The sequence below is a fragment of the Aquarana catesbeiana genome, linkage group LG06 (assembly GCF_042186555.1).
Source record: "Aquarana catesbeiana isolate 2022-GZ linkage group LG06, ASM4218655v1, whole genome shotgun sequence".
Lineage (NCBI taxonomy): Eukaryota > Metazoa > Chordata > Amphibia > Anura > Ranidae > Aquarana > Aquarana catesbeiana.
This window is the reverse complement of record NC_133329.1, coordinates 3,817,978-3,842,254: the sequence shown is the minus strand read 5'-3', so window position 1 is coordinate 3,842,254 and position 24,277 is coordinate 3,817,978. Positions and strand designations below refer to the sequence as shown.

The 24,277-nt window shown below is 45.2% G+C and overlaps 2 protein-coding genes across 2 annotated transcripts; both read right to left on the bottom strand.

Moving 5' to 3' along the window:
* Positions 1–659: 659 nt before the first annotated feature.
* LOC141147386 (taste receptor type 2 member 2-like) lies at positions 660–1,571 on the bottom strand. Its single transcript, XM_073634618.1, has one exon. It carries the CDS (start codon positions 1,569–1,571, stop codon positions 660–662), a length of 912 nt encoding a protein of 303 aa, XP_073490719.1.
* A 21,149-nt stretch (positions 1,572–22,720) lies between these two features.
* LOC141147385 (taste receptor type 2 member 40-like) lies at positions 22,721–23,614 on the bottom strand. The gene has a single exon (XM_073634617.1). It carries the CDS (start codon positions 23,612–23,614, stop codon positions 22,721–22,723), a length of 894 nt encoding a protein of 297 aa, XP_073490718.1.
* Between the last annotated feature and the right edge of the window lie 663 nt (positions 23,615–24,277).

Genomic DNA, 24,277 nt, shown 5'->3' with positions numbered 1-24,277 from the left:
GGGTCTTTGGTGAAAAATCAAGAGTCTTAACAGACCCCTGATGTCTCACTTTTGAGACAGAGCTTCCCCAGTACCTTTCTCTGCAGCCTCAGCTGCACTGGACAGTGAACTAACAGGAAGTGCTCTGTGCTGGGAGGCTTCCTGTTCATTCACAAACTGTGTTCATTCAGAAAAGGATGGGGCTGGTAAATTAAATATTTACCGGCCCCTTCCTGGTTCTCCATCCTGAAACATCCCCCGCAGCAGCCAGCAGGAGAGGAAGAAAGCTGGTAGCATTGCAGGGGGGGACGGGGCGCCAGGAAACAGGGAAAAACGACACTGTACAGGGTGATTAGGATGTGCCCAGGCACACCTGGCACACCCTGTGTGCACACCTATGTTCCTGATCCTGGCAACAGCAATACACTGTGTGGGAAACACTAGTAGGGGGCATATATGGGCACAAATCCACATAGACCCTCCAAAAAAATTTTGTGGGAAAACCTTCCCAGAAAAGTGGAAGGAAACCAACTCCATATATATGGCAATGATTTTGAAATGGAGTAATCAGCAAGCTCATACAGGTGTATTGGTCAAGCAAACTTTTGGCCGTATAGTGTATGTAATGGGGTATTGCATGTGTCAGTATATAACAGCAGGCCATAATCCTAATTCCCACCTTAACTCCCAGTTTCCACTGTTCTGCTTGCACAGAGTCTACCCAGAACCATCTTACGCAGTTCGGAGCTGGACTGGATAATTATGACGGCTTCCAATGTTGGAAAGACAGTTACCACAATCCAGCAGGCAACTGATATAGTATTTGTATAGCTTAAAATATTGTTCACAGTCATTACAGCTATGTAGAAGATGACATCCAAAAGAAGTAAGAAGATCATTGTTCGGATGGCGTTGACATGGACTTGGACCTGTGCAGGAGAGAATCCAGAATCTTGGTGCTTTATTTTCCAGATGTGTCTAAACAGAGAAACCGCTGTGGTCAGCAGGGAGACGGAACTGATAATAAACGGGAGGCAGATGCCCAGGCAGATGGACATTGCTGTGTACGTGAGACTTAAAGGTATGATTTCAATATAACTGGTAACAAGGAGTGTACCGTTGTAATACATTGGAGTAATTTTAACAGCCCAGATGTTCCCGACAGACAGTGCGATGGAGCCAACTCCGGATAGTAGAAGTCCCCATGGAAGCCAAGAGGAGAGGGTCCTCCTAACCCAAATAAAGACTTGTTGGGTGAAGTGAACAATGCAGATGCAGTAATAGGCACACAGCCCAGATATCAGCCAGCTGCTGAAATACATTTGGAATGGTAGAAAAAATGATGCTACATGATATATTCCCTCAAAGCGAAAATTGGGGAAGAACATAGCAGTAAACTGTGTGAACAACAAACCACGCATGGTGATGTTAATGAGCCCCATGATGAGCTGGATAACAGCTGAAGGGTTCTTCTTTGTCCCATTGTACAGACTTTTCCCATTCAGAAGTACAATGCAGGAGTTTAATGAGAGAGCCAACACACACTCCACATAATAGAAGACCATCACCACAATCCACAGGAGACTGGACATCTTCTGGGCTCACCGTACTGACCTCAGCTCTACACAGCAGGAGCTCCGCTCTCCAAGATACCATTTATAGAAGAGGAATCACGCAAAGAGCCCGTCACTCACACACCTGTCTGCCAGGTGTATGCAAAGGTATGGAGGCTGGAACACTGGAACACTCCACTTCACAAACAATATCTCCATATGAGGTTTCTTTCTTTCTTTCTTTCTTTCTTTCTTTCTTTCTTTCTTTCTTTCTTTCTTTCTTTCTTTCTTTCTTTCTTTCTTTCTTTCTTTCTTTCTTTCTTTCTTTTTTTCTTTCTTGTTTTCTTTCTGTCCTTCCTTTCTTTGCTTTCTTTCTCCTTTCCTTCCTTCCTTTTCCTTTTCTTTCCTTCCTTTTCCTTCCTTTCTTCCTTCCTTCCTTCCTTCCTTCCTTCCTTCCTTCCTTCCTTCCTTCCTTCCTTCCTTCCTTCCTTCCTTCCTTCCTTCCTTCCTTCCTTCCTTCCTTCCTTCCTTCCTTCCTTCCTTCCTTCCTTCCTTCCTTCCTTCCTTCCTTCCTTCTTTCCTTTCTTCCTTCCTTTTCCTTCCCTTTCCTTCTTTCATCTTTCTTCCTTCCTTTCTGTTTCTTCCCTCTTTTCTTTGCCTTGCTTCCTTCCGTTTCCTTCCTTCCCTTCTTTTCCTTCCCTCCTTCCATACATAGTTACAGGAGTTACATCATTTATCTGGTTGAAAACACACACACACAAATAGAAAACCTCCATATATACAATCCTGTACCCACAGTTGATCCAGAGGAAGGCAAAAAAAAAAACCCAATAAAGCATGATCCAATTTGCTCCAGCAGGGGAATGTTGTGTAGTCCTAACTTGCTGGTCTTTCTGAAACAGATATTTCTAATGAGGGGACATTGGCCGGTTACTTTCCAGTAGGGATGAGCTTCATGTTCAAGTCGAACGCATATTCGACTGGAATGTCCTGTGTTTGGTCATTCGCCGAATTACAAATGATATGGGCCATTCGCGCCAAATTCGAGTGGCGCATCATGTCCTATAATTCACTGCGACATCACAGTGCATTGCTTGCTGATGATTGGCCAAGCATGCACTATGACCCGCATGCTTGGCCAATCACAGCGCTGTGTGTACAGAGTGCCGTAATTGGCCAAGGAGGCTTTGGCCAATTATGGCTCAGGGGGTTTAGTACACACCCCACACTATATAAGGCCGCCTGCACGTCGGCCCTGTGTAGTGTGTTCCGGCTTGAGAGAGAGAGAGATAGACAGAGAGAGAGACAGACAGTGTCATTTGATTTAAGTTAGCTGCAGATACAGTGTATTGTGTATATATATGCATCCCAGGTGTTGTATATATATATATATATATATATATATATATATATATATATATATATATATATATACACTGTATTCAGTTTAGTTAGATCCTGTTCTTCTCTTCCTAATATACTGACAGGCAGGCAGGTGTTTTTACAGTATTTCCAGTTACTGTACTGTGTACCCTACACAGTCTCACCTACAATATAGCTACCTGCAGCCAGGTGCTTGTGTAGGCTCTTTGCAGTATTTCCAGTTGGTGGACTGTGTACCCCGCACAGTCTCACCTACAGTATAACTACCTGCAGCCAGGTGCTTGTGTAGGCTCTTTGAAGTATTTCCAGTTACTGTACTGTGTACCCCCCACAGTCTCACCTACAGTATAGCTACCTGCAGCCAGGTGCTTGTGTAGGCTCTTTGAAGTATTTCCAGCTACTGTACTGTGTACCTCGCACAGTCTCACCTACAGTATAGCTACCTGCAGCCAGGTGCTTGTGTAGGCTCTTTGAAGTATTTCCAGTTACTGTACTGTGTACCCCGCACAGTCTCACCTACTGTATAGCTACCTGCAGCCAGGTGCTTGTGTAGGCTCTTTGAAGTATTTCCAGTTACTGTACTGTGTACCCCGCACAGTCTCACCTACAGTATAGCTGCCTGCATCCAGGTTCTTGTGTAGGCTCTTTGAAGTATTTCTAGTTACTGTACTGTGTACCTTGCACAGTTGCACCTACAGTATAGCTACCTGAAGACAAGTGCAGGTGTTCTCAGTTGATTCTGCTAGCTGCAGTAATCAGTATATATATATATATATATATATACATGCCAGTTTTGTGCAGCTCACTGCAGGCCAATAGTATGTCTAGAAGGCCAACAAGGAGAGGCAGACATTCACAAGCCAATAAAAGAGGGCAAGCAGGCTCTGTGTCTAGAGGCAACAGTGCTGGTCGTGGACACGGTGCATCCTCATCAGCATGTGGGCGTGAGACACGCTTGGCCTTTTTTTCGGCAGCTGGCCGTGTTGAGCCGCAACACGCAGAAGACTTGGTCGAGTGGATGACCAAGCCGTCCTCATCCTCCTCATCCTCTCTCACCCAGGCTCAAGGTACTGCGTCTGGCAAAGCAGCTGCCAACGCGGTCTCTTCCCTCGGCTCAATGGCATCAGTGACTCCTTCCTTAGCCCCGCCATGTCCTCCTAAAGAGTCCCTTAAAACTGTTTGACCACAGTGTTGGGTACATGCTCCAGGAGGATGCCCAGACCCACACCAAAGAACAAAGAGGACCTCCCCTTGCTCCTCATCAACTGGGATCTCCAACCCCACTATACCTTCAGTCCTCTCTGAGACCTGCACTGAGAGGAATGAAGGTGTTAAATTAGGTGTGTCAAAGCCAAGTACTTGGGGGCAATCTACTATCGGTACACCAACGTCAGATTGTACCAGGCAAATTTCCCTGCCCCAGCTGCTGCACTGCAGAAAGAAGTTCCCTCCCAGCCATCCACATGCTCAGTGGTTGAATGCTAGCTTGGAAAAATTGCTAGCACTTCAACTGCTACCTTTTCAGTTGGTAGGCTCTGCCCTCTTTTGTGAGTTTGTGGAATGTGCGGTTCCTCAGTGGCAGGTACCCAAAGGTCACTTTTTCTCACGGAAGGCAATGTTTTGGTCTCGCTGGACAGGGCTGTCAGCGGTAAGGTGCATATTACTGCCGACTCATGGTCCAGCAGGCATGGACAGGGACATTACCTAAGTTTCACGGCGCATTGGGTGACTCTGCTGGCAACTGGGAAGGATGCAGGACAAGGTGCAGTAGTGTTGGAGGTTGTTCTGCCACCACGCCTCCAAAATGCCACTACTGTGATTCTGACACACCTCTCTCCTCCACCCCCCCTCTTCTTCTTCCTCCATGGCCTCTTCCTGTGCTTTGTCCTTGGAACCAGTGGTGCTCCGTAGGCGTTCAAGGGGCTACGCATGTACGCAGGCCAAAAGATGCTATGTGGTGCTTGAGCTGGTGTGCTTGGGGGACAGGAGCCACACTGGGGCAGAGATTCTGTCAGCTCTGCAGGGTCAGGTTCAGAGGTGGTTTACGCCACGCCAACTTAAGGCAGGAATGGTGGTTTGCGACAATGGCACCAACCTCCTCTCTCCGCCCTCCATCAGGGAAAACTGACCCATGTGCCCTGTTTGGCTCACGTCCTTAACTTGGTGGTGCAGTGGTTCTTGGGCAGGTACCCGGGCTTACAGGATGTCCTGAGGCAGGCCAGGAAAGTCTGTGTGCATTTCCGCCGGTCATATAATGCCCATGCTCAGCTGGCAGACCTCCAAAAGGTATTTAACCTGCCCAAGAACCGCCTAATCTGTGACATGCCTACCAGGTGGAACTCAACGTTGGCCATGCTGCAGCGGCTGCACACGTTGCGTGGAATAATGGACAGGGCACTTGAGGCAGAACAGAGGCAGGAAGAGAAGGACTTCCTTAGCTCTCAAGGCCCCCTTTATCCAGACAGTGTTCCTGCGTGCCCGCCGATCACACAGGAAGAGGAGGAGGAGGAAGATTGTGTCAGCATGGAGGTGGAGCCTGGTGCTCAGCATCAGCAGCAGTCTTTAAGGGATCATTTACAGTCCCAAGAAACCCATGGACTTGTACGTGGCTGGGAGGAGGTGGCTGCGGATCATGTTGTCCTTAGTGACCCAGAGGACTCCGGACCGAATGCCTCAGCAAACCTACGCTGCATGGCCTCCCTGATCCTGCAAAGCCTGCGGAAGGGTCCTCGTATTCGTGGTATCAAGGAGAGGGATCAATACTGGCTGGCAACCCTCCTTGATCCACATTACAAGGGTAAGGTTGCAGACCTTATCTTGCCGTCGCAGAGGGAGCAGAGGATGAAACATCTTCGGGAGGCCTTGCAGAAAGGTCTGTGCAACGCGTTCCCAGAGACTGGGAGGTTACAAACTCAAGTGTTGCTGAGGCTTCGGTCAGTCAAAGAAGGTGCAGTGGAGAAGGTGGCCGTCTGACCGATGCGCTCAGACAATTTTTTAGTCCGCAGCTCCAAGGTATGATCGGTTCCAGCAACCATCGCCAGCGTCTGTTTTACATGGTGCAGAAATACCTAGGGGCAAGATCTGACTTGGACACCTTTCACACCGAAAATCCTCTGGGTTACTGGGTCTTGAGGATGGATCACTGGCCAGAGCTTGCACAGTATGCAATTGAGCTACTGGCCTGTCCTGCATCCAGCGTTCTTTCGGAACGCACATTCAGTGCTGCTGGAGGCTTTGTAACCGATCACAGGGTGCGTCTGTCCACTGACTCGGTCGATCGACTGACCTTCATAAAAATGAATCAGTCTTGGATCACCACCAGCTACCAAGCACCTGATGCTGATGTAACCGAATAATTTTTTTTGAAATGTCAGATCCCTTCAAAGACTGCCTATGCTGATGCTGAGTGACTATCCTGTTATGCTGAGTGACTATCCTATTCCTCCTCAATGATCATGCTGATAGCTTGTAAGAACATTTTTGGTTCTGGGCGCCTCCACCAGTGGCTAAGGCACAATTTTTCAGCCCCTGTTTAACAGGGGCGTGTAATTACAATTTTTGATGCAATACTTTGCAGCAGGACTCGTTCCTGCGTTCCAACTAGAGTATCTGTGAGGGGTTGCAGTGTTGTGGCACCAGCACCAGTGCCTAAGGCCCAATTTTTCAGCCCCTGTTTAACAAGGACATGTAATTACAATTCTTGATCTAATATTTCACAGCAGGGCCCGTTCCAGCGCCCACCAAGAGTAACTGAGAGGACTTACAGTGTTGTGGCACCACCACCAACAAAGGCCCAATTTTTCTGCCCCTGTTCAACAGGGGCATTTAATTACAATTCTTGATCTAATATTTCACAGCAGGGCCCTGTGAGGGCTTACAGTGTTGTGGCCACAACAACACCTAAGGCCCAAATTTCTGCTGAGTATATAGGGCAGGCCCCTACTTTCAAACAACTAACTTACAAATGACTCCTACTTGCAAATGGAAAGAGACAACAGGAAGTGAGATGAAATCTACCCCTAGGAAGGGAAATTCTCTCCTGTAAGAGTTAATATGGGAAAAACATTTCTCCTTTCCACTGATGCTTTATCACCAATCCTTGTTTCACTAAAAAACCCAAATTTTCTAAAAACATTTGTCATTGGGACAGAAAGTGAGGTGAAATCTTCTGAAGAGGAGCACAGACAGCAAAACAAATGTCACAGGGGTGATAACCCTTCCCTATGTTTTCCAAAAAGCTTAAAATAGATTTTTTGGCTGGAGCTAAACACATTAAAAATGTACCAGTTCAAAATTACAAACAGATTCTACTTAACAACAAACCTACAGTCCCTGTCTTGTTTGCACCACCTGTATACTGCTGTTCAGAGTATATAGGGCCTGGGGGCCCCACACCTTTCCTTTTTTTAATTTGGGTGCGGGGTTCCCCTTAATATCCATACAAGACCCAAAGGGCCTGGTAATGGACTGGGGGGTACCCATGCTGTTTGTCTCACTGATTTTCATCCATATTGCCGGGACCCGACATTACATTAAAGCGGCAAGCAGTTTTAAATGACTTTTTTTTCCTTTAAAAATGACATTTTGTGCAGGGACTGTTCCAAGCACGGGAAACACACGCCACTTTACAGGCATACTATAGACACCCCTCAGGTACCATATTTAAAGGAATATTTCACTCTTTTTTTTTTTACTTTAAGCATTATTAAAATCACTGCTCCCGAAAAAACAGACGTTTTTAAAAGTTTTTTTTGCATTGATACATGTCCCCTGGGGTAGGACCCGGGTCCCCAAACACTTTTTAGGACAATACATACCTTTAAAATGAGCACTTTTGATTTTGAACATTCAAATCCCATAGACGTTAATGAGGTTCTAACGTTCGTGCAAATTTTTGGTCCGTTCGCAGGTTCTGGTGCAAACCGAACCAGGGCGAGTTTTCGTCTCATCCCTACTCTCAGATAAGTTCCCTCTGACACCATTGATCTCTTTAGAGATCCGTCAGGGGGGTAATTCTTCCCAATGACCACAAATGTAAGAAGCATTCTTCCCACTGACATCACACTAATGTATCATGAGTTGTAGATGGAGGAATTTTTAGCAGAGTGTTCCCTGAGACCAGAAATGTATTTCAAGGGTTCCTCTGTGTTGAAGAGGTTGACAAAGGCAGAAACTCTCCGCTTTCATTTTGCCAGTCAGAAATTGCTGACAATTTGGGGGGGGCATGTGTACGCCTTACGCTCTCTGATGAGCTTCTTCTAAGGGTCAGCTGAAGAGCTGAAGAAGCTCATCAGATGGTGTAACACGTACAGGTGCGAGATGCTGTCATTCAGGATGTTTTTTTTTTTCCGTTTTTATATCAACATGGAGAGTTGATGAAATGCATGTTTTTCACATACCTATATGAGTATTTTATCCCTGTGTAAAGTTTTTAATAAATATTCGAAGCAGAGAGCACTCTGGTTTCCCGTTGCTATTCTATGGCCACTCGCGTTTGGTCGAGATCCTAGGAGGAGGTCAGCGTGGTACGGGGATGCCAAAAGAAGGATTTTCCCAGGGGCATTCTGATGGCGTGATGGTTTTGGTCGGTCTATCCCCCTCAGCTCCCATGCCACACACTTGTCGCTGCCGCCTTTTGGGATACAGCAATTTGGCACTTTGGCTCTGCTGATTGGTGAGTATGGGGTTCCATACCCCTGAGTTCCTTTCACCATTTGCTTCAAAATCTATCACTGTGTCACACATATCTTTGTGTTCAATCTAGATGCATCACACATGCATCCACCCCTGAGGAAGCGAGCTACGTGTCGTGAAACGCGTCGGATTAATTTGATGCCTGTGCCTACTGTATGATATCTACATGTACCAATGCTACTTTTATCATGTGCAGTATTTTATTGGCTATGCTACTGTCCACCAACATGCACGTATGTACATTACTTCTTGAATAAATGGTTTTACGGTATTTACTGCTGTTATTTTGGCCTACTGTGACCACCTCACTCAAAGTCCCAGGGCGACCCTCTGTGTATTTGCTATATAAATGGATGGAGGTGTATCACTGGCAACACCAGACCTTTCCTCTTTTCTCCGTGGCATTTTGATCATCAGGCGTTTGGGACTCTGTAGTGGGGTCAATATTTGGAGGTGAGCAGGCATTCCAGCCAGAGGTGGTGGTCACTAAAGTCACTGGGCATTACAAATTTTTTTAATTTTTATGAACTATCACAAAGAGTTGCACAACGGAGGAACTCTCACAATATAGGGATTTAATTTATTTTTGATCATATATGGATTGTGTTTTACATGGTTGCGGTACACCAATTTTGTTTATTTTTAAGTTTAGAGGGGCGTGCTATATACTGTAGGAGGTGTGTACTTTACATTAGAAAATAAAAATTGCCGCGCCAATGAAACAATATGATTAAAACAAAATGTGTGATGAATATATAACAGTAAAGGAATCCAAAATAAGTGAAATATCCTTTGCATTCATGTCTCAAAGGTGTTGGACGATTAAACATCCGGCGTACACCTTCCACCGTGCCCTTACCAGATAACTAGACTCCACGTTATAGGGGCCTAATAAAGCGGGGGGTTCATACGGCACATAGGATTCATCCTCTGGATGTAGACAAGGTGATATGGATATCGACTCCACTGGTTGCTCTCTTTGTCTTTTCGCTCACAAGTGAGGTGTAAAAAAAGAGAGGAGAAGAACGCCAACATAGCATAAAACTGTGATGGTTTATTGAAAGTTGCACAAATTCAACATGACATAGATGAAAAGTGCCTGGATAAGAACAATCTGCAGATCGCATACAAACTAGCGGGGTGAGACTAAGCAAAGACTCCACCCTACTAGTTTCGTCATAACTGACGTCATAAGCGACTTTACATTAACTACTGTATGTGATAAAGTAATTTTTTTTTTGTGAAATAAATTTGTATATTTGAATGCTTAACTTCCCACGTGGAGCTTCAATCTTACATCTACATGTTAATCTTAGTGGTGATTTCCTTTAATTATCCTGCGACGTTAATTGGAAGGAACGTGTGGAAGGCAAGAATAAGACAAAGAAAACGTTTCATACTAATCAGGGTTTATTTCCTGTCCAAACACAAATGTTTTTCCTGAGTAATATATCACAAAATGCAAAAAGTTGAATAGCTAACACAACAGCACAACAACCAAAACAAGATACAAAGCTCCTGCAATGCAATGAAGGCAAAAATCACACAGTGCCTGTTTATAACATACAGCATAGTTATGTATTTATTTACTTTAATACGCAATGACTGATTATATAACAGTGCATGTTTGTGAAGTTGCCCCCCCCCCCCCCCCCCGAGACAATATCTCCAATCCTTTTTCACAATATCTAAAATAAATTGGCAAATCCATTTTGTAAATTCATTTTTTTCGCCACGGTATCTGAGCTTTCTTAGATTTTACTAACCCTTGATTTTAATTATCTCATGAGAACTCTTTTAGTTTTGCTGTCTACTGTATGTCAAGCTTTTATTTTATTTTATTTTTTTAATTAGTCTCTCATTATTACAACTCTCCATGGTAGTTTCATCAATTAAAAAAAAAAAAATGGAATTGAAAAGTTAGTGATTGTATCCTGCACTCCTTCCCATAGACTCAAATGAGAGTGCTGATAAATAAACGGGGGAGCCATCCCATCCCCCACAATCACCATAATAAAGTAAGCACACCCACAAATTATAGAAAGATTATTGTATTAAAGTGGATGTAAACCCTCACATATCCCCAGTGAAGTGAACAGCCTCAGATGATACACAGGGATGAAACAAATCCCCCTATATAAGTTTTACTTTTATATCTGCTGTCTTCAGCTTTATATATTCTTTAGAAAAGTTCACGTCACGTTACAGATTTTCTCTCTTTTACCATGTGATACACCTCCCAATCAACCACTCCTCTTTATGTTGGTCTACCATTTTGTACAGACTTTTCCTTTTGTTTTCCAAGACTCAGATGAAGAGGGAACCCCTCAAAACGCGTCAGCCTACCTTTGGGCACTCGCCCTTGCATGGGCATGTTTAACTTTTAATGTGTATATTTTGTGACCTAGTTTTTATGAATACGTAGACACTTTCTTGTATGCATTTATCTATTGTGTATAAGAATAAATTGTATCATCTTGATTCAAGCGTTAGATCATGCGCCTTCCACCTCTTTCTTTCACTCATACAGATTTTCTCTTCCTGTTCAGGAAGTGAAGTCTTAGCATACAGCCAAGACAGCTGATTGGAGGAATAATATGTATGGCGGACTACCAATAAGAGACCATTGGTCTAAAGGAGAGTAAGGCCAACCCCTCACCTCATCCCAAAATAATAGACAAAAGTTAGAAGATTGCCCCAGGGATTTTACGGGTGAGGGGGGAGGGGTACATAAAAGGTTTTGATCAAATGGTAATAATTGATTGGTATGGATCATATGATCGTAAAATTGTAAGAAATATATACTTTATTCAAAGTGTAACATAGTAAAAGTTAAAAGCAATAGATATGTCATACAACTAATACACCAATATCATGTTAATGGAAGTTCTAATCAAAGAAGCACATGCATGCATGATACGTATTAGTTACCCAATAATAATAATAATTGTTACCATTTGATCACAACCTTTTATGTACCTCCCCCCCACCCGTAAAATCCCTGGGGCAATCTTCTAACTTTTCGCCGATCTGAGGAAAAGCACACCCCCCCCCCACTCCACATAGGCAAAGACTTGCAGAGCTGTTCTGTGAATGGTTCAGCTCTCTGCTAATCTATTTATAGCAACCTCCCTGGACACAAAGTTCGCCCTGGTTTTAGCACAGTTAACGGAGAACTTGTCAGAGGTTATCAGGCTGATCACAGAAGAACGGAGCAGGAGAAAGCCACGGGGCTCAGTGCTTTGAAGAGAGATAAGAAAACACTACAGATATATTTCATTAATCGGGTTTACATCGACTTTAAGACAATTGATATATATATATAGATATATAGATATTATATATACTGTATATCTATATATCTATATATATATATATATAGGATCTAAGCATATATGGGGTCGATTTACTGAGGCTGGGTTCACACGTATGAGGGTTTCCCCGCATCCAATTTGCATGACAGGAGACTGTGACCCGGCTCTGAATGGAGCCGGTTTAAACAGCTCCAGGGCGGCTCTGGAGCGGATTGAAAAAGGGGGGGTCCTGTGCGTCTTTGGCTCCACTTCAGGTCCGAATTCAGGCAAAAAATTCGGGCCTGATTCGTCCCTGAAACGGGGGGAACAGGGAGGAAGCAGACCCCCTGCTGTGATCCGCATGCGATTTAAGTGCCAACCCGGCCTGAAACTGGAGAGTGCAAACTCTGGTGCAGCTCTGCTTAGAAACCAATCAGCTTCCAGGTTTTTATTGTCAAAGTTAGAAGCTAATAAATAAATGAAAGAGTGGTGCGCTGTTTCTTTAACTGCTTAAGGGCCGCCCCACATACATATACTGCGGCAGGGCGGCCCATAAGCGCGAAATCACGTACCTGTACTTGTTTCCTCTTTTGGGCTATGGGTTGCACGCGCACCGCCAGAGCCCCCCGCTCCCGATGTGATTGGACACAGTGGGAGCCAATCAGCACGTCCAGCGGTGGCTGCGATGGCCGCCAAGACCTGCCGATCGTTTACAGGAGAGGTGAATCGAATGGTGGATGAACTAACAGCCAGTTTCTACGTCTGCATTTACTGACCTTTATGGTCAAAACTGAAGGTGAGGGAGCACTGCGCCGGAGGGGTTTTCTTGGTGTTTGGAAGCACGTCTTTTGGAGAATCACCTTAAAGTGATTGTAAAGGTTCGTTTGTTTTTTTGTTTTCTTTAAATAACAAATATAGTATACTTACCTCCTCAGTGTAAGGGTTTTGCACAGAGCGGCCCCCGATCCTCCTCTTCTGGGGTGTCCCATTGGCACTCCTGGCTCCTCCTCTTCATCTGGTGCCCTCCCGCGGAGACTCGCATTTCCTGAGGGGGGGGGGTGTTCACCATCTATGGTTTTTATATGACATGTGGAACCAATGTAGCAATTTCACTGTTGTGACTATTTAAAGGAACAGCGCACCACTGTTTGTTTATTTACTAATTTTTACCCAGTGACAGAGTACACTTTAATGAGTGGTAGAAGGAGTTCTAGTTACACATTCAACACAATCTAACACTACTGTCGAGTCATTTTAGCAGCACATGAGTTTATTTTGTTTTAATTTGAAGTTAGAAGCTGATTGGCTACCATGCACAGCTGCACCAGATCTTGCACATTCCAATTTTAGTAAATGAACCCCCATTGTAGACAATTGTGCTCTTCCAACCTTGTGGTAACAATATGGTGAAGACCCTTTTCTGTTCCACCATGACTGTCCCCCTTTGTGTACAAAGTCAGCTCCATAATGACGTGGTGCGACCAGTTTGGTGTGGAGGAACTCGGGTGTCCTGCACAGAGCCCTGACCTCATCCCTACTAAACCCCACTGGACAGGGCCGCTGTTATGAATCACGGGACCTCGTACAGCCTACCTGATGCCCCCCCCTTTCTATCCTAGCACAAATCTTCTCCCCCCAAATCCCCTCTGCTGGCAAAAATGCCCCCCCAATCCCTCCTGTCAGCCCCAAATTCCCCCACCCGCTCCTGGCACAAAATACCCCCATCTCCCCTCCCAGCACAAATCTTCTTTCTACAATCCCCCTCCTAGGACAGATCCCTACAAATCCATTCTCTTAGCACAACCCCCTCTAAATTACTCTTCTCAGCACAAATTCTTCCTCCCTACCGAAATCCCCCCAGCACAAGCATCCCCTCTCTTGATTCAACTACCCCCCCTTCCTAAATCCCCATCACTTTTACCAACACAGATAGCCTCCCATCCCCCTCCCCCAACTTACAGGGGGAAGACCACTAATAGCCAGCAGTACGGTGCTGTGTTCTGTCCCGTCAGAAGAGCATTCACCTACAGTATACAGGACATGAGACCGGATCTTACTGTAGATCGCATTGGACTGTACACACACACACCGCCCCCTATCTCCTCCAAGGGCTGCTTTTCTCCTGGAAGCAGGAAATGTGGATAGGGGGCGCTGTGTGTATACAGTGCAATGCGATATATAGTAAGAGCGATGCGCGGACTAATATGCTGTATAGTGGAATGCTCTTCTGACAGCAAGGAGAGCACAACACAGTGCACCTCCTCCTGGATGTCTTCTCTCTTTGCTCCAGCCTCCCATCTTCTTGTTCCAGCTGGGAGTGCAGGAGGGGGGTGGGGAAAGAGCTCAGAGGTGGCCAGCCAGGCTAATCATCCCTACGTGTCTCTCACCCAGCAGCTAAAAGCCGGCGGGAGGGAGAGGAGGAGAAACCTGGGTGAGGGACATGGAGGGAATTGTTCTCCACCAATCCTCCTGCTGTCCAGGCCCCTTATGCCCCGTACACACGGTCGGATTTTCCGATGGAAAATGTCCGATCGGAGCGTGTTGTCGGAAATTCCGACCGTGTGTGGGCGCCATCGGACATTTTCCATCGGATTTTCCGACACACAAAGTTGGACAGCAGGAGATAAAATTTTCCGACAACAAAATCCGATCGCGTCAATTCTGACCGTGTGTGGCCTGTTCCGACGCACAAAGTGCCACGCATGCTCAGAAGAAATTCCGACACGGGACAGCTCGTTCTAGTAAACTTAGCGTTCGCAATTGATACAGCACTTTCGTCACGCTGCAATGTTCAAAATGGTTTAATACAGCGCACTCTCTTCTTCTTTATAATGTGAGAAGAATGAAGTCGTTTTGCTGCTCATATTCACACACACTTCTCACAAAGTTTTATTTGTGTTTTTTTAGTGGGATTCCCTCAATATATTGTTATTAGTTGTCACATCTGACAGTTTTATATTTTTTATGTTTTTTTTTTTGGATTTTAAGCCTTTTTTTTCTTTAATGTTTGGATTTTTTCCAAGGCTGATCTTTGTTCAATGTTATTTTTATTTTTACTCCAGAATATTTTTGTGTGTGTTTTGTGTGTCAAGTTACCCCAACACCATTGATATCTTTTATTATTTAATCTCAAGGAGATTGTTTGTTGTTGGTGACCCTTGTTCATTTCACCTAAATCCTCACAAACAAACTGTCCTTTTTGAAGTAAAACACATAGGAGAATATAATTCAAAACAAAAATCCTTTATTAAGGGATCAGAACCAAACAAAGAGGAAGGCAACACTGGATCAACAGCAGAAATTAGTGAAGCCTGGGACCCCCACGGCAGACATCAATTCTTCAACATCAAAACTGGTGGCCTGAGGAGTCCATATGTAAGGGAGTGCAGTCTGGTCCGGGATTCACAGAGACTCGGATAGCAGCAGATGACATCTGTGTCCCCAGGCTGTGGTACCACAAGAGGCTGCATCTTTTGGCCGATCAGACTGGACCCAGGGCAATCACTCTCTGGTCTTCCTTTCACGCTTCCTTCCGGGCTGTGGCTGTGCAGTTGGAGATGTGGCAGGAGGAGGAGTAGGACCTGGAGGAGGAGGAGGACTGGGAGGACCTGGAGGAGGACTGGGAGGACCTGGAGGAGAGGGCGGAGGAGGAGGAGGACCTGCAGGAGGAGGAGGACGACCATCCCAAAGCTGTGTCTGAGGTGTCATTTGGCCCCTCATACCTTTCTCCAGAGCCTCTGATATGAGGGCCTCACACATGGCTTTTTGGCCCTCCTCCATCCTCTGCATTTTATAGGCAATGAATGCAGCAATGTTCTCCTGCCTGGTGTGGGGTGCTCCCAGGACCTCTGTAGCCCTCCAAAAGAATCTGATAGCCGCCTCCTCTAGGGCACTCGTCTTACTGCCACTTTCTGTTTTCAGGTGTGGTGGAGGGACCTTGATATCAGCCAGCCGGCTCGGCCCGGCCACCTCCTGGCTGAGACTTCCCTGTGTATGAAAAAGGGACATGGTTTTAGTTTTTGCATCATCAATCACAATCCTAAATTAGTACTCCCAACTAACATCTAGTTAACATCATTGATTGGACAAGCAGAAATATTTAGAGGAATGCTATACCTGGCTCAATCTGGGCTCCTCCACATATGGCCTGGAAGGCCCAGGTTGAGCGTCAGAAGCCTCAGCCAGGGGGGAAGGAAGCGTGGAAGGAAGACTGGAGAGGGATGGCCTGGGTTCAGTCTGGCCTGCCAGAAAATGCAGCCTGTCGTAGTACAACATCCTGGGGACATAGATGTCATCTCTGTGAATCCAGGACTTTCTGGCGCTCCCTCAGATATGTGCTCCTCAGGCCACCAATGAAGATCTTTAAATAAGTGATGTCTGCCGTGGGGATCACTTGCTTCACAATTTCACACAATTGCTCCAGTGCTGCCTTCCTCTTTGCTTGGTTCTTGAAATGGGGGTGGGTAATCTCCCACAGACAGGGCAGCTCACTTAGCATATCAATGAATAGTGACATGAAGTCAGTATCTCTCATTAAGATATCCATGTTCACTGCAAGACACAACACAAGACAAAGCCTAATGTCAGACAAAACTCTCCTAATCTTGTTACAATATAGGCCTCAATCTAGAAGCAGTATAGGCACAAGTTTGTCTCTTACCTTCGTTCTTACGATTGGCGTGTCCAATGCTCCTTCCTCCGCTCACAGATCGTACGTAATACGCACGCGTGTTACGCTTTATACACACTGCGCATGCGTGTAACTCCGCCCGCCCCTGACGTTCTTTCTAGTGTATTCCCCGCCCCTTTTCGTTCGGCGCAGTGGGGGAAGAGCATGATGGCGGAGTTACAACAGGTGCGTGATAATTCTAACAACGAGGAGGAGGAAAGCCCGGATCCAGGCACGTCCCGATCCAGAAGGAGATGTTTTAAGGCCACAAATATGTCATTTGGGGGGATGTTGGAGATGGTCGACATCATGAGGAAGTCCGACTATGACGGAAAAATGGGCCTTACCCCAACCCCAACATCAGAAAGGCCAAGATCATTGGTAAAGTGGTCCGGAGTCTGGAGAGGAATTTCGGGGTACGAAGATCTAAAGATCAGCTCAGGAAGCGGTGGTCGGACCTGAAGTTGAGAGAGCAGAGCAGTACCGAAAGATCCGGAGAGTGCTGCAAAAAAGTAAGTAGTTGTGCTGTGTTCCTATTCTTTCTGTCTTTATTCCCTTCGTTCTGCTCCATATGCTTTTAGTAATTGTAACGTTTAAAAAGGTCAACTTTAATGTTCATGGGCCCATTATTCGTTCGTATCAAACATTTTTCTTTCGGCCTCTAGAACACCATTGTTTAGGCCATATGCATTTTCACACATTTTTTTGGGGCCTACTTGGATGCCAAATTTTTGTTTGTGTAGATGGGTTTGTTACTAGAATGAAATGCAAACTAGATTGTGTGTAAGGAGAGGACACTGAGCAGCTGTTTTCACACCTGGACACTGGAGCACTAGTGTGGGACCCCAGAACACCCTTTTTATTAGGGGGGGGCACACAGGTGCTCCAGTGTATACTATGGGGAGGCTACATCTGTGAAGCTTGTACAAAACAGGTAAAAGATTGCAGCTTGACAAAGGACAATAAAAAATATACATCTTGGAACTCGGCTAAAATAGACAATTGTACCCCACTTCCAAGCAATGTTTCCTATTTCTAGTTCTGCCATCAAATATCTGTGTGCTAATTATACCATTTTTGTTTTACATAGGGGAGAAAAGACTCGGAGGACACCCCTTATCCGAGGAGACCAGAGCCCCCCCCCCCTCTGGAAGAAGAGGAAATACCAACCCAAGAAGCTGAGCAGGAGGAAGAAGAAGACGTGGTGGAGATTGGCACCACAACAGGTGAGTGTCTGCGACCACAGGCTCAGGTAAAAGAGATGGATGTTGGCAGATTTTTGAGACCTGTTTTTTTTTGTTCTTTATCTCTTTTTAGGTGATGGTGATCCAGAGGGGCGAATTTAAACCCCACAAAATCACCTGTTTTATCTTACTAAAATTTTTACAATGTTTAGAAAAGCCAAATTTGGAGGATGCACACAGTGTGCCAACATGTGCTATCTGCCATCACGGGAGATCAATGGACGCGTTTTGGGGGTGCAACCCCTTACTCAATTATAAAGTAGCGTTGAGGAAGGGCTTGCTCCCCCAAAACACGTCCCTTGATCCCCCCTGATGGCAGATAGCACATGTTGACATTCGTAAATTGGTGTGCATCTTCCAAATTTGGCTTTTCCAGGGGTGATTTCCCCCCATCTGAACGCTATATCAAACCCAGTTCCTAAATACTCATGTCTGATATAGCCTTCAGGTTTTACCTAATGTGAACTTTGTAAGTTCAAGTTTTTTGGCTTTCTTGTTGGTTTTACACAGGCCTGTTTTATCTGAAATGGATATTTCGATTTTTGATAATGCCCCCCCAAAAATTGTTATACAACAAACATGTTGTTTTGTTTTAAAAACCTTTGGTAAATGCACATGTGATTGTGCAGGTATAAAAAAGTGCCTTACTCAAGAATGTGTGGATTATTGTCTCAACACTACAATACAACACTTTTGGGGTGATGTAATTGCTGTTTTATGCAAAAATGGGGGTTATTTCCTAAGGGCAAATACACTTTGCACTACAAGTGCAGGTTCAGTGCAGTTGCAAGTGCATTTGTAGTGAAATGTGTTTTGGCATTTAGGAAGTACCAGCCAACACTATTCTTTATAAGGTTACCCAATCACGACATTTTCTGCACTCAACACATTTCTGTCAGGGTCAGCTAAAACAAACACAAGCAGTAAATGTCCACCAAGAATTTCTTTTGGTTGTTTTTTATTTGAAAAAGGTGTCACAGATTGTCTGGCATATTGATAGCCCCCCTACCCGCAAAGAACTCCAGGTATCATAACCGGACATCACGGGCACTCAGGGAGGGCAAGCCAGGACAGCCGCTTTCAAGCGCCGTCATTGTTGATGTATTTGGGATTCCGGCCTCAGGCCCAACTGAGCCAGCATAGTTGGCTGAATGTTTTCTTAAAAAATTATGGAGAACACAGCACGCCAGTATTATATGGTTCAGTTTATACTCCGCCATATGGATGGGTGTCAGAAATAATCGGAACCGGCTGGCCAGGATTCCAAATGTGTTCTCCACCACTCTTCGGGCTCTGACCAGCCGGTAATTAAAAACTCTCTGTTCCGGGGTGAGGGTCCGCATCGGGAATGGCCGCATTAGGTGGTCCCCCAGCGCAAACGCTTCATCAGCAACGAACACAAATGGGAGACCTTCAACATTGTCCTCTGGAGGTGGCAAGTCCAAGCTGCCATTCTGGAGATGCCTGTAGAACTCCGTCTGGGCGATCACTCCACCATCGGACATCCGGCCATTCTTCCCCACGTCCACATACAAGAACTCGTAATTAGCCAACACCACCGCCAACATCACTATACTATTAAACCCCTTGTAATTATAATAGTACGACTCCGAGTTGGGTGGTGGGACGATGTGGACGTGTTTCCCATCAATTGCCCCTCCGCAGTTAGGAAAGTCCCACCGCTGGGCAAAGTGGGAGGCCACAGTCTGCCATTCCTGTGGCGTTGAAGGAAACTGTTGAGGAAAAAACAATAAACATTACTATTTTTTCACAGAAACATGGCAAGCAGATTAGACACAAACATTCTGGGGCAACCTCCAGATAGCATTTATTAAGGGGAATTTTACAACAACAAAGTATAAGGTACACCTATCATATTCCCCCCCCCCTCCTCTCATGGGCCATTTCTAACATTATAGGGGGGGGGGGAACTCTTGGACAGGTAACCCTCTTCACTTCATTGAGAGATGAATGCCTAAATACAGGGTATTACTTGGAACAGCCCCTCCTTAGTTACACTATTGGCAGACCACTGGACAGGTAAGAAGTGTCATAATACAAAGATATAAATACACACTGTACACATTTGAGGACATTTGGACATTCTGCTATTACCTATCAAGATCATAATAGGATACAAGAACTTTAAACAGTACCATTGGAAAGTATACAGGCAGGCCCTTGCACTACATGCTTTGGGGAATTCATCCATAAATCTGAGCACTAAAGAGATGGGTATAGTGTGTATGGGTTTGACAAAGTCAGCAGATAGATGATTGAGGATAGATAGAGAATTGGGATCAGCTGACTTAGCAGTTGGGGGAGGGAGGGTTACAAAAAATTTGGGGACACCACAAAAAAAAAGCCTCTGGCCCTCTGCCTGAATTTAAATCAAAAATAACATTTCCAAACATTTTAGGGGGTGTTTGGGGTAAAGCACTACTATGGAGCTGATAAAATACATTGTTAAGTGACTACATGAGGTGAATATAGGGCAAGAGACACCATGCTGGGGAGGTTATTGAAGGGCAAGTATGTATGAAGGACCTAAAATAATAATTACATAAAAATCCAGCATGCGTGAGGACAAAGGGGACATTCACAGCATAATACAATCATGGTAATTAGGGAATGAGGAAAGAAATACAATATATTAGCAAACATTCAATACCATAAAATGTGATATAAAAGGATAAAAATCTTACCTTCATATACTCCTTCTGCAGGACCTGTATGATGGCAGAACAGGTCTCTGGGATAATGATCCCCAGAGCCTGGGGGGAGATGCCTGTCGAGAACTTTAAGTCCTGCAGACTTCTCCCTGTGGCCAAATACCGCAAGGTAGCGACCAACCTCTGCTCCGGAGTGATGGCTTGCCTCATGCAGGTATCCTGCCTGCTGATATAGGGGGTCAGCGAAGCCAACAAACGGTGAAACACGGGGTCCGTCATCCTGAGAAAGTTCCTGAAATCATCAGGATTATTCTCACGGATCTCACGGAGCAAAGGCATATGACAGAACTGGTCATGCTGAAGCAACCAATTCTTGGTCCATGAACTCCTCCCCACCCTGTTCATGGACTGGACTTGTGTCAAGGTCAGGACCCCAACACCAAGCCGCCGCACAGCACGAACTCTACGAGGAGTACGCATACGAAACATGGCTAGAAAACGGTCGGCTGCTCAGAACGAAGTAACAGAACGCACTGAAGAACAGCAAGGCCTGTGAAGAGCGACCTGAAAAACAGCAACGAGCGGACAAGATCGCACAGAAAACTCCGATACGAACTGACTGCACGCACTGAAGAGCAGGTACAAACCCACAAGCACAAACTGAACGTCAGAAAACGATCTGAAAGCCACGAGTCTGAAAAAGCGCGAATCGTCTCTCACCAAACTTTTACTAACACGAGATTAGCAAAAGGAGCCCAAAGGGTGCCGCGCTTGGTTCTGAACCGGCCTTTTCTAGTCTCGTCGTACGTGGTGTACGTCACCGCGTTCTTGGCGATCGGAAATTCCGTCAACTTTGTGCGACCGTGTGTAGGCAAAACAAGTTTGAGCCAACATCCGTCGGAAAAAATCCTAACAAAAATCCTAAAAAAAAAATCCTAACAAACAAAGTCCGACCTTGTGTACGGGGCATTAGTGTGCCACCTACAGGAGGACCGGTGGTCCCCCCCAATCAGCGGCCCTGCCTCTGGACCTCAAACCCACTGAACACCTTTGGGTAGAATTGGAATGCCTATGGTGAGCCAGGTCTTCTCATCCAACACCAGTACCTGACTTCAACCCTACTGAACACCTTTGGGATGAATTGGATTGCCGATAGTGAGCCAGGTCTTCTCACCCAAAACCAGTACCTGACTTCAACTTTACTGAACACCTTTCGGATGAATTGGTTTGCCGATGCTGAGCCAGTTCTTCTCACCCAAAACCAGTACCTGACTTCAACTTTACTGAACACCTTTCGGATGAATTGGTTTGCCGATGCTGAGCCAGTTCTTCTCACCCAAAACCAGTACCTGACTTCAACTTTACTGAACACTTTTGGGAGGAACTGGAATGCTGATGGTGCACCGTCTCTTCTCATCCAATGTCAAGAATCAGCAGAAGGGATGGCCAGATCTGCATGGCTGCACTCGAGAGACTGGGACCAGACTGTGTATGCTTTAAATGAGATTTATTCCCAGTGAGACAAAATCCTTCCCGACACCAGCACACAGCAAACATGAGAATACAAGTGAACCAAAAAAACCCCAGTGGCAGAATGCATAACTAATTAACCTAACAAACAGAAAGCCTAACTAACAACTAACTATATACAAAGTATCCAAAATGGGGAACACAGAAAAGCCATGGGAAACTGGAGGTGCAGGAAACTGATGGGAAGGGGGAACCAAAACCGGGATCAGGAGCAGGTACAAGGCAGAAGGATTTAGGGTAAGAGCAAGATCAAGATCAATTGAATCTGGCAGCAGCAAAACACTGAAGCAAGAGGCACTAGTAGGGAAGGACCTAAATACCCTTCCAGCAGCCAGCATCAGGAGAAAACTGATTACTGGGATCTTCTGGCTGCTGGGAGACACCCGCTGGTGGACACCGGAACTACAACCTTCCATTTTGGAAAGCACAGTGCCACCAGCAAGTGATCAGGTCTTCACAACTAGCACCAATACCCAACCTTACAAATGGGCACAAATTCCCATTGACACTCCAAAATCTTGTGGACAACCTTCCAAGAAGAGTGGAGGCCATTTTAAAGGATACCAATGCAGTACATGTCCATGATTTTTAAATGGGGTAAGCAGCAAGCCCATACAGGTGTGTTGGTCAAGCAACCTTTTGACTATATAGTGTATATAATGGGGTACTGTATGTGACAGTATATAGCAGCAGGATATAACCCTTATGAATTAGTTTCCACTGCTCTGCCTGTGCAGAGTCTCCCCAGAATCACCTTACTCAGTGTGCCGCTGGACTGGATAATGATGGTGGCTTCCAGTGTCGGAAAGACAGTTATTACAATCCAGCAAATAACTGACATGAGATTGTACACAACCATTTCAGATATGAAGAAGATGACATCTAATAGAAGTAAGAGGATCATTGTTCGGATGGCGTTGACATGGACTTGGACCTGTGCAGGAGAGAATCCAGAATCTTGATGCTTTATTTTCCAGATGTGTCTAAACAGAGAAACCGCTGTGGTCAGCAGGGAGACGGAACTGATAATAAACGGGAGGCAGAAGCCCAGGAAGATGGATATTGCTGTGTACGTGAGACTTAAAGGTATGCTTCCCATATAACTGGTAACAAGGAGTGTACTGTTGTAATACATTGGAGTCATTTTAACAGTCCAGATGTTCCCGACAGACAGTGCGATGGAGCCAACTCCGGATAGTAGAAGTCCCCATGGAAGCCAAGAGGAGAGGGTCCTCCTAACCCAAATAAAGACTTGTTGGGTGAAGTGAACAATGCGGATGCAGTAATAGGCACACAGCCCAGATATCAGCCAGCTGCTGAAATACATTTGGAATGGTAGAAAAAATGATGCTACATGATATATTCCCTCAAAGCGAAAATTGGGGAAGAACATAGCAGTAAACTGTGTGAACAACAAACCACGCATAGTGAGGTTAATGAGCCCCATGATGAGCTGGATAACAGCTGAAGGGTTCTTCTTTGTCCCATTGTACAGACTCTTCCCATTCAGAAGTACAATGCAGGAGTTTAACGAGAGAGCCAACACACACTCCACATAATAGAAGACCATCACCACAATCCACAAGAGACTGAACATCTTCTGGGCTCACCGTACAGACCTCAGCTCTACACAGCAGGAGCTCCGCTCTCCAAGATACCATTTATAGAAAAGAAGTCACGCAAAGAGCCCGTCACTCACACACCTGTCTGCCAGGTGTATGCAAAGGTATGGAGGCTGGAACACTCTACTTCACAAACAATACCTCCATAGGAAACCCTTACTGGATTTTTCCTTTCCTCCTCCCTCTCTTTCTTTCTTTCTTTCTTTCTTTCTTTCTTTCTTTCTTTCTTGCTTTCTTTCTTTCTTTCTTTCTTTCTTTCTTTCTTTCTTTCTTTCTTTCTTATCTTTCTTTTCTTTCTTTCCTTCTTTCTTTTCTTTCTTTCCTTCTTTCTTTTCTTTCTTTCCTTCTCTTTCTTTTCTTTCTTTCTTTCATTTCTTTCTTTCTTACTTTCTTTTTCTTTCTTTCTCTTTTCCTTCCTTCCTTCCATACATAGTTACAGGAGTTAAATAATTTATCTGGTTGAAAAAAGACACAATTCCACCCAGTTCAACCAATATAGAAAACACACACACAAATAGAAAACCTCCATATATACAATCCTGTACCCAAAGCATGATCCCATTTGCTCCAGCGGGGGAACATTGTATAGTATTAAATTGCTGGTCTTTCCAAAACAGATATTTCTATTGAGGGGACAT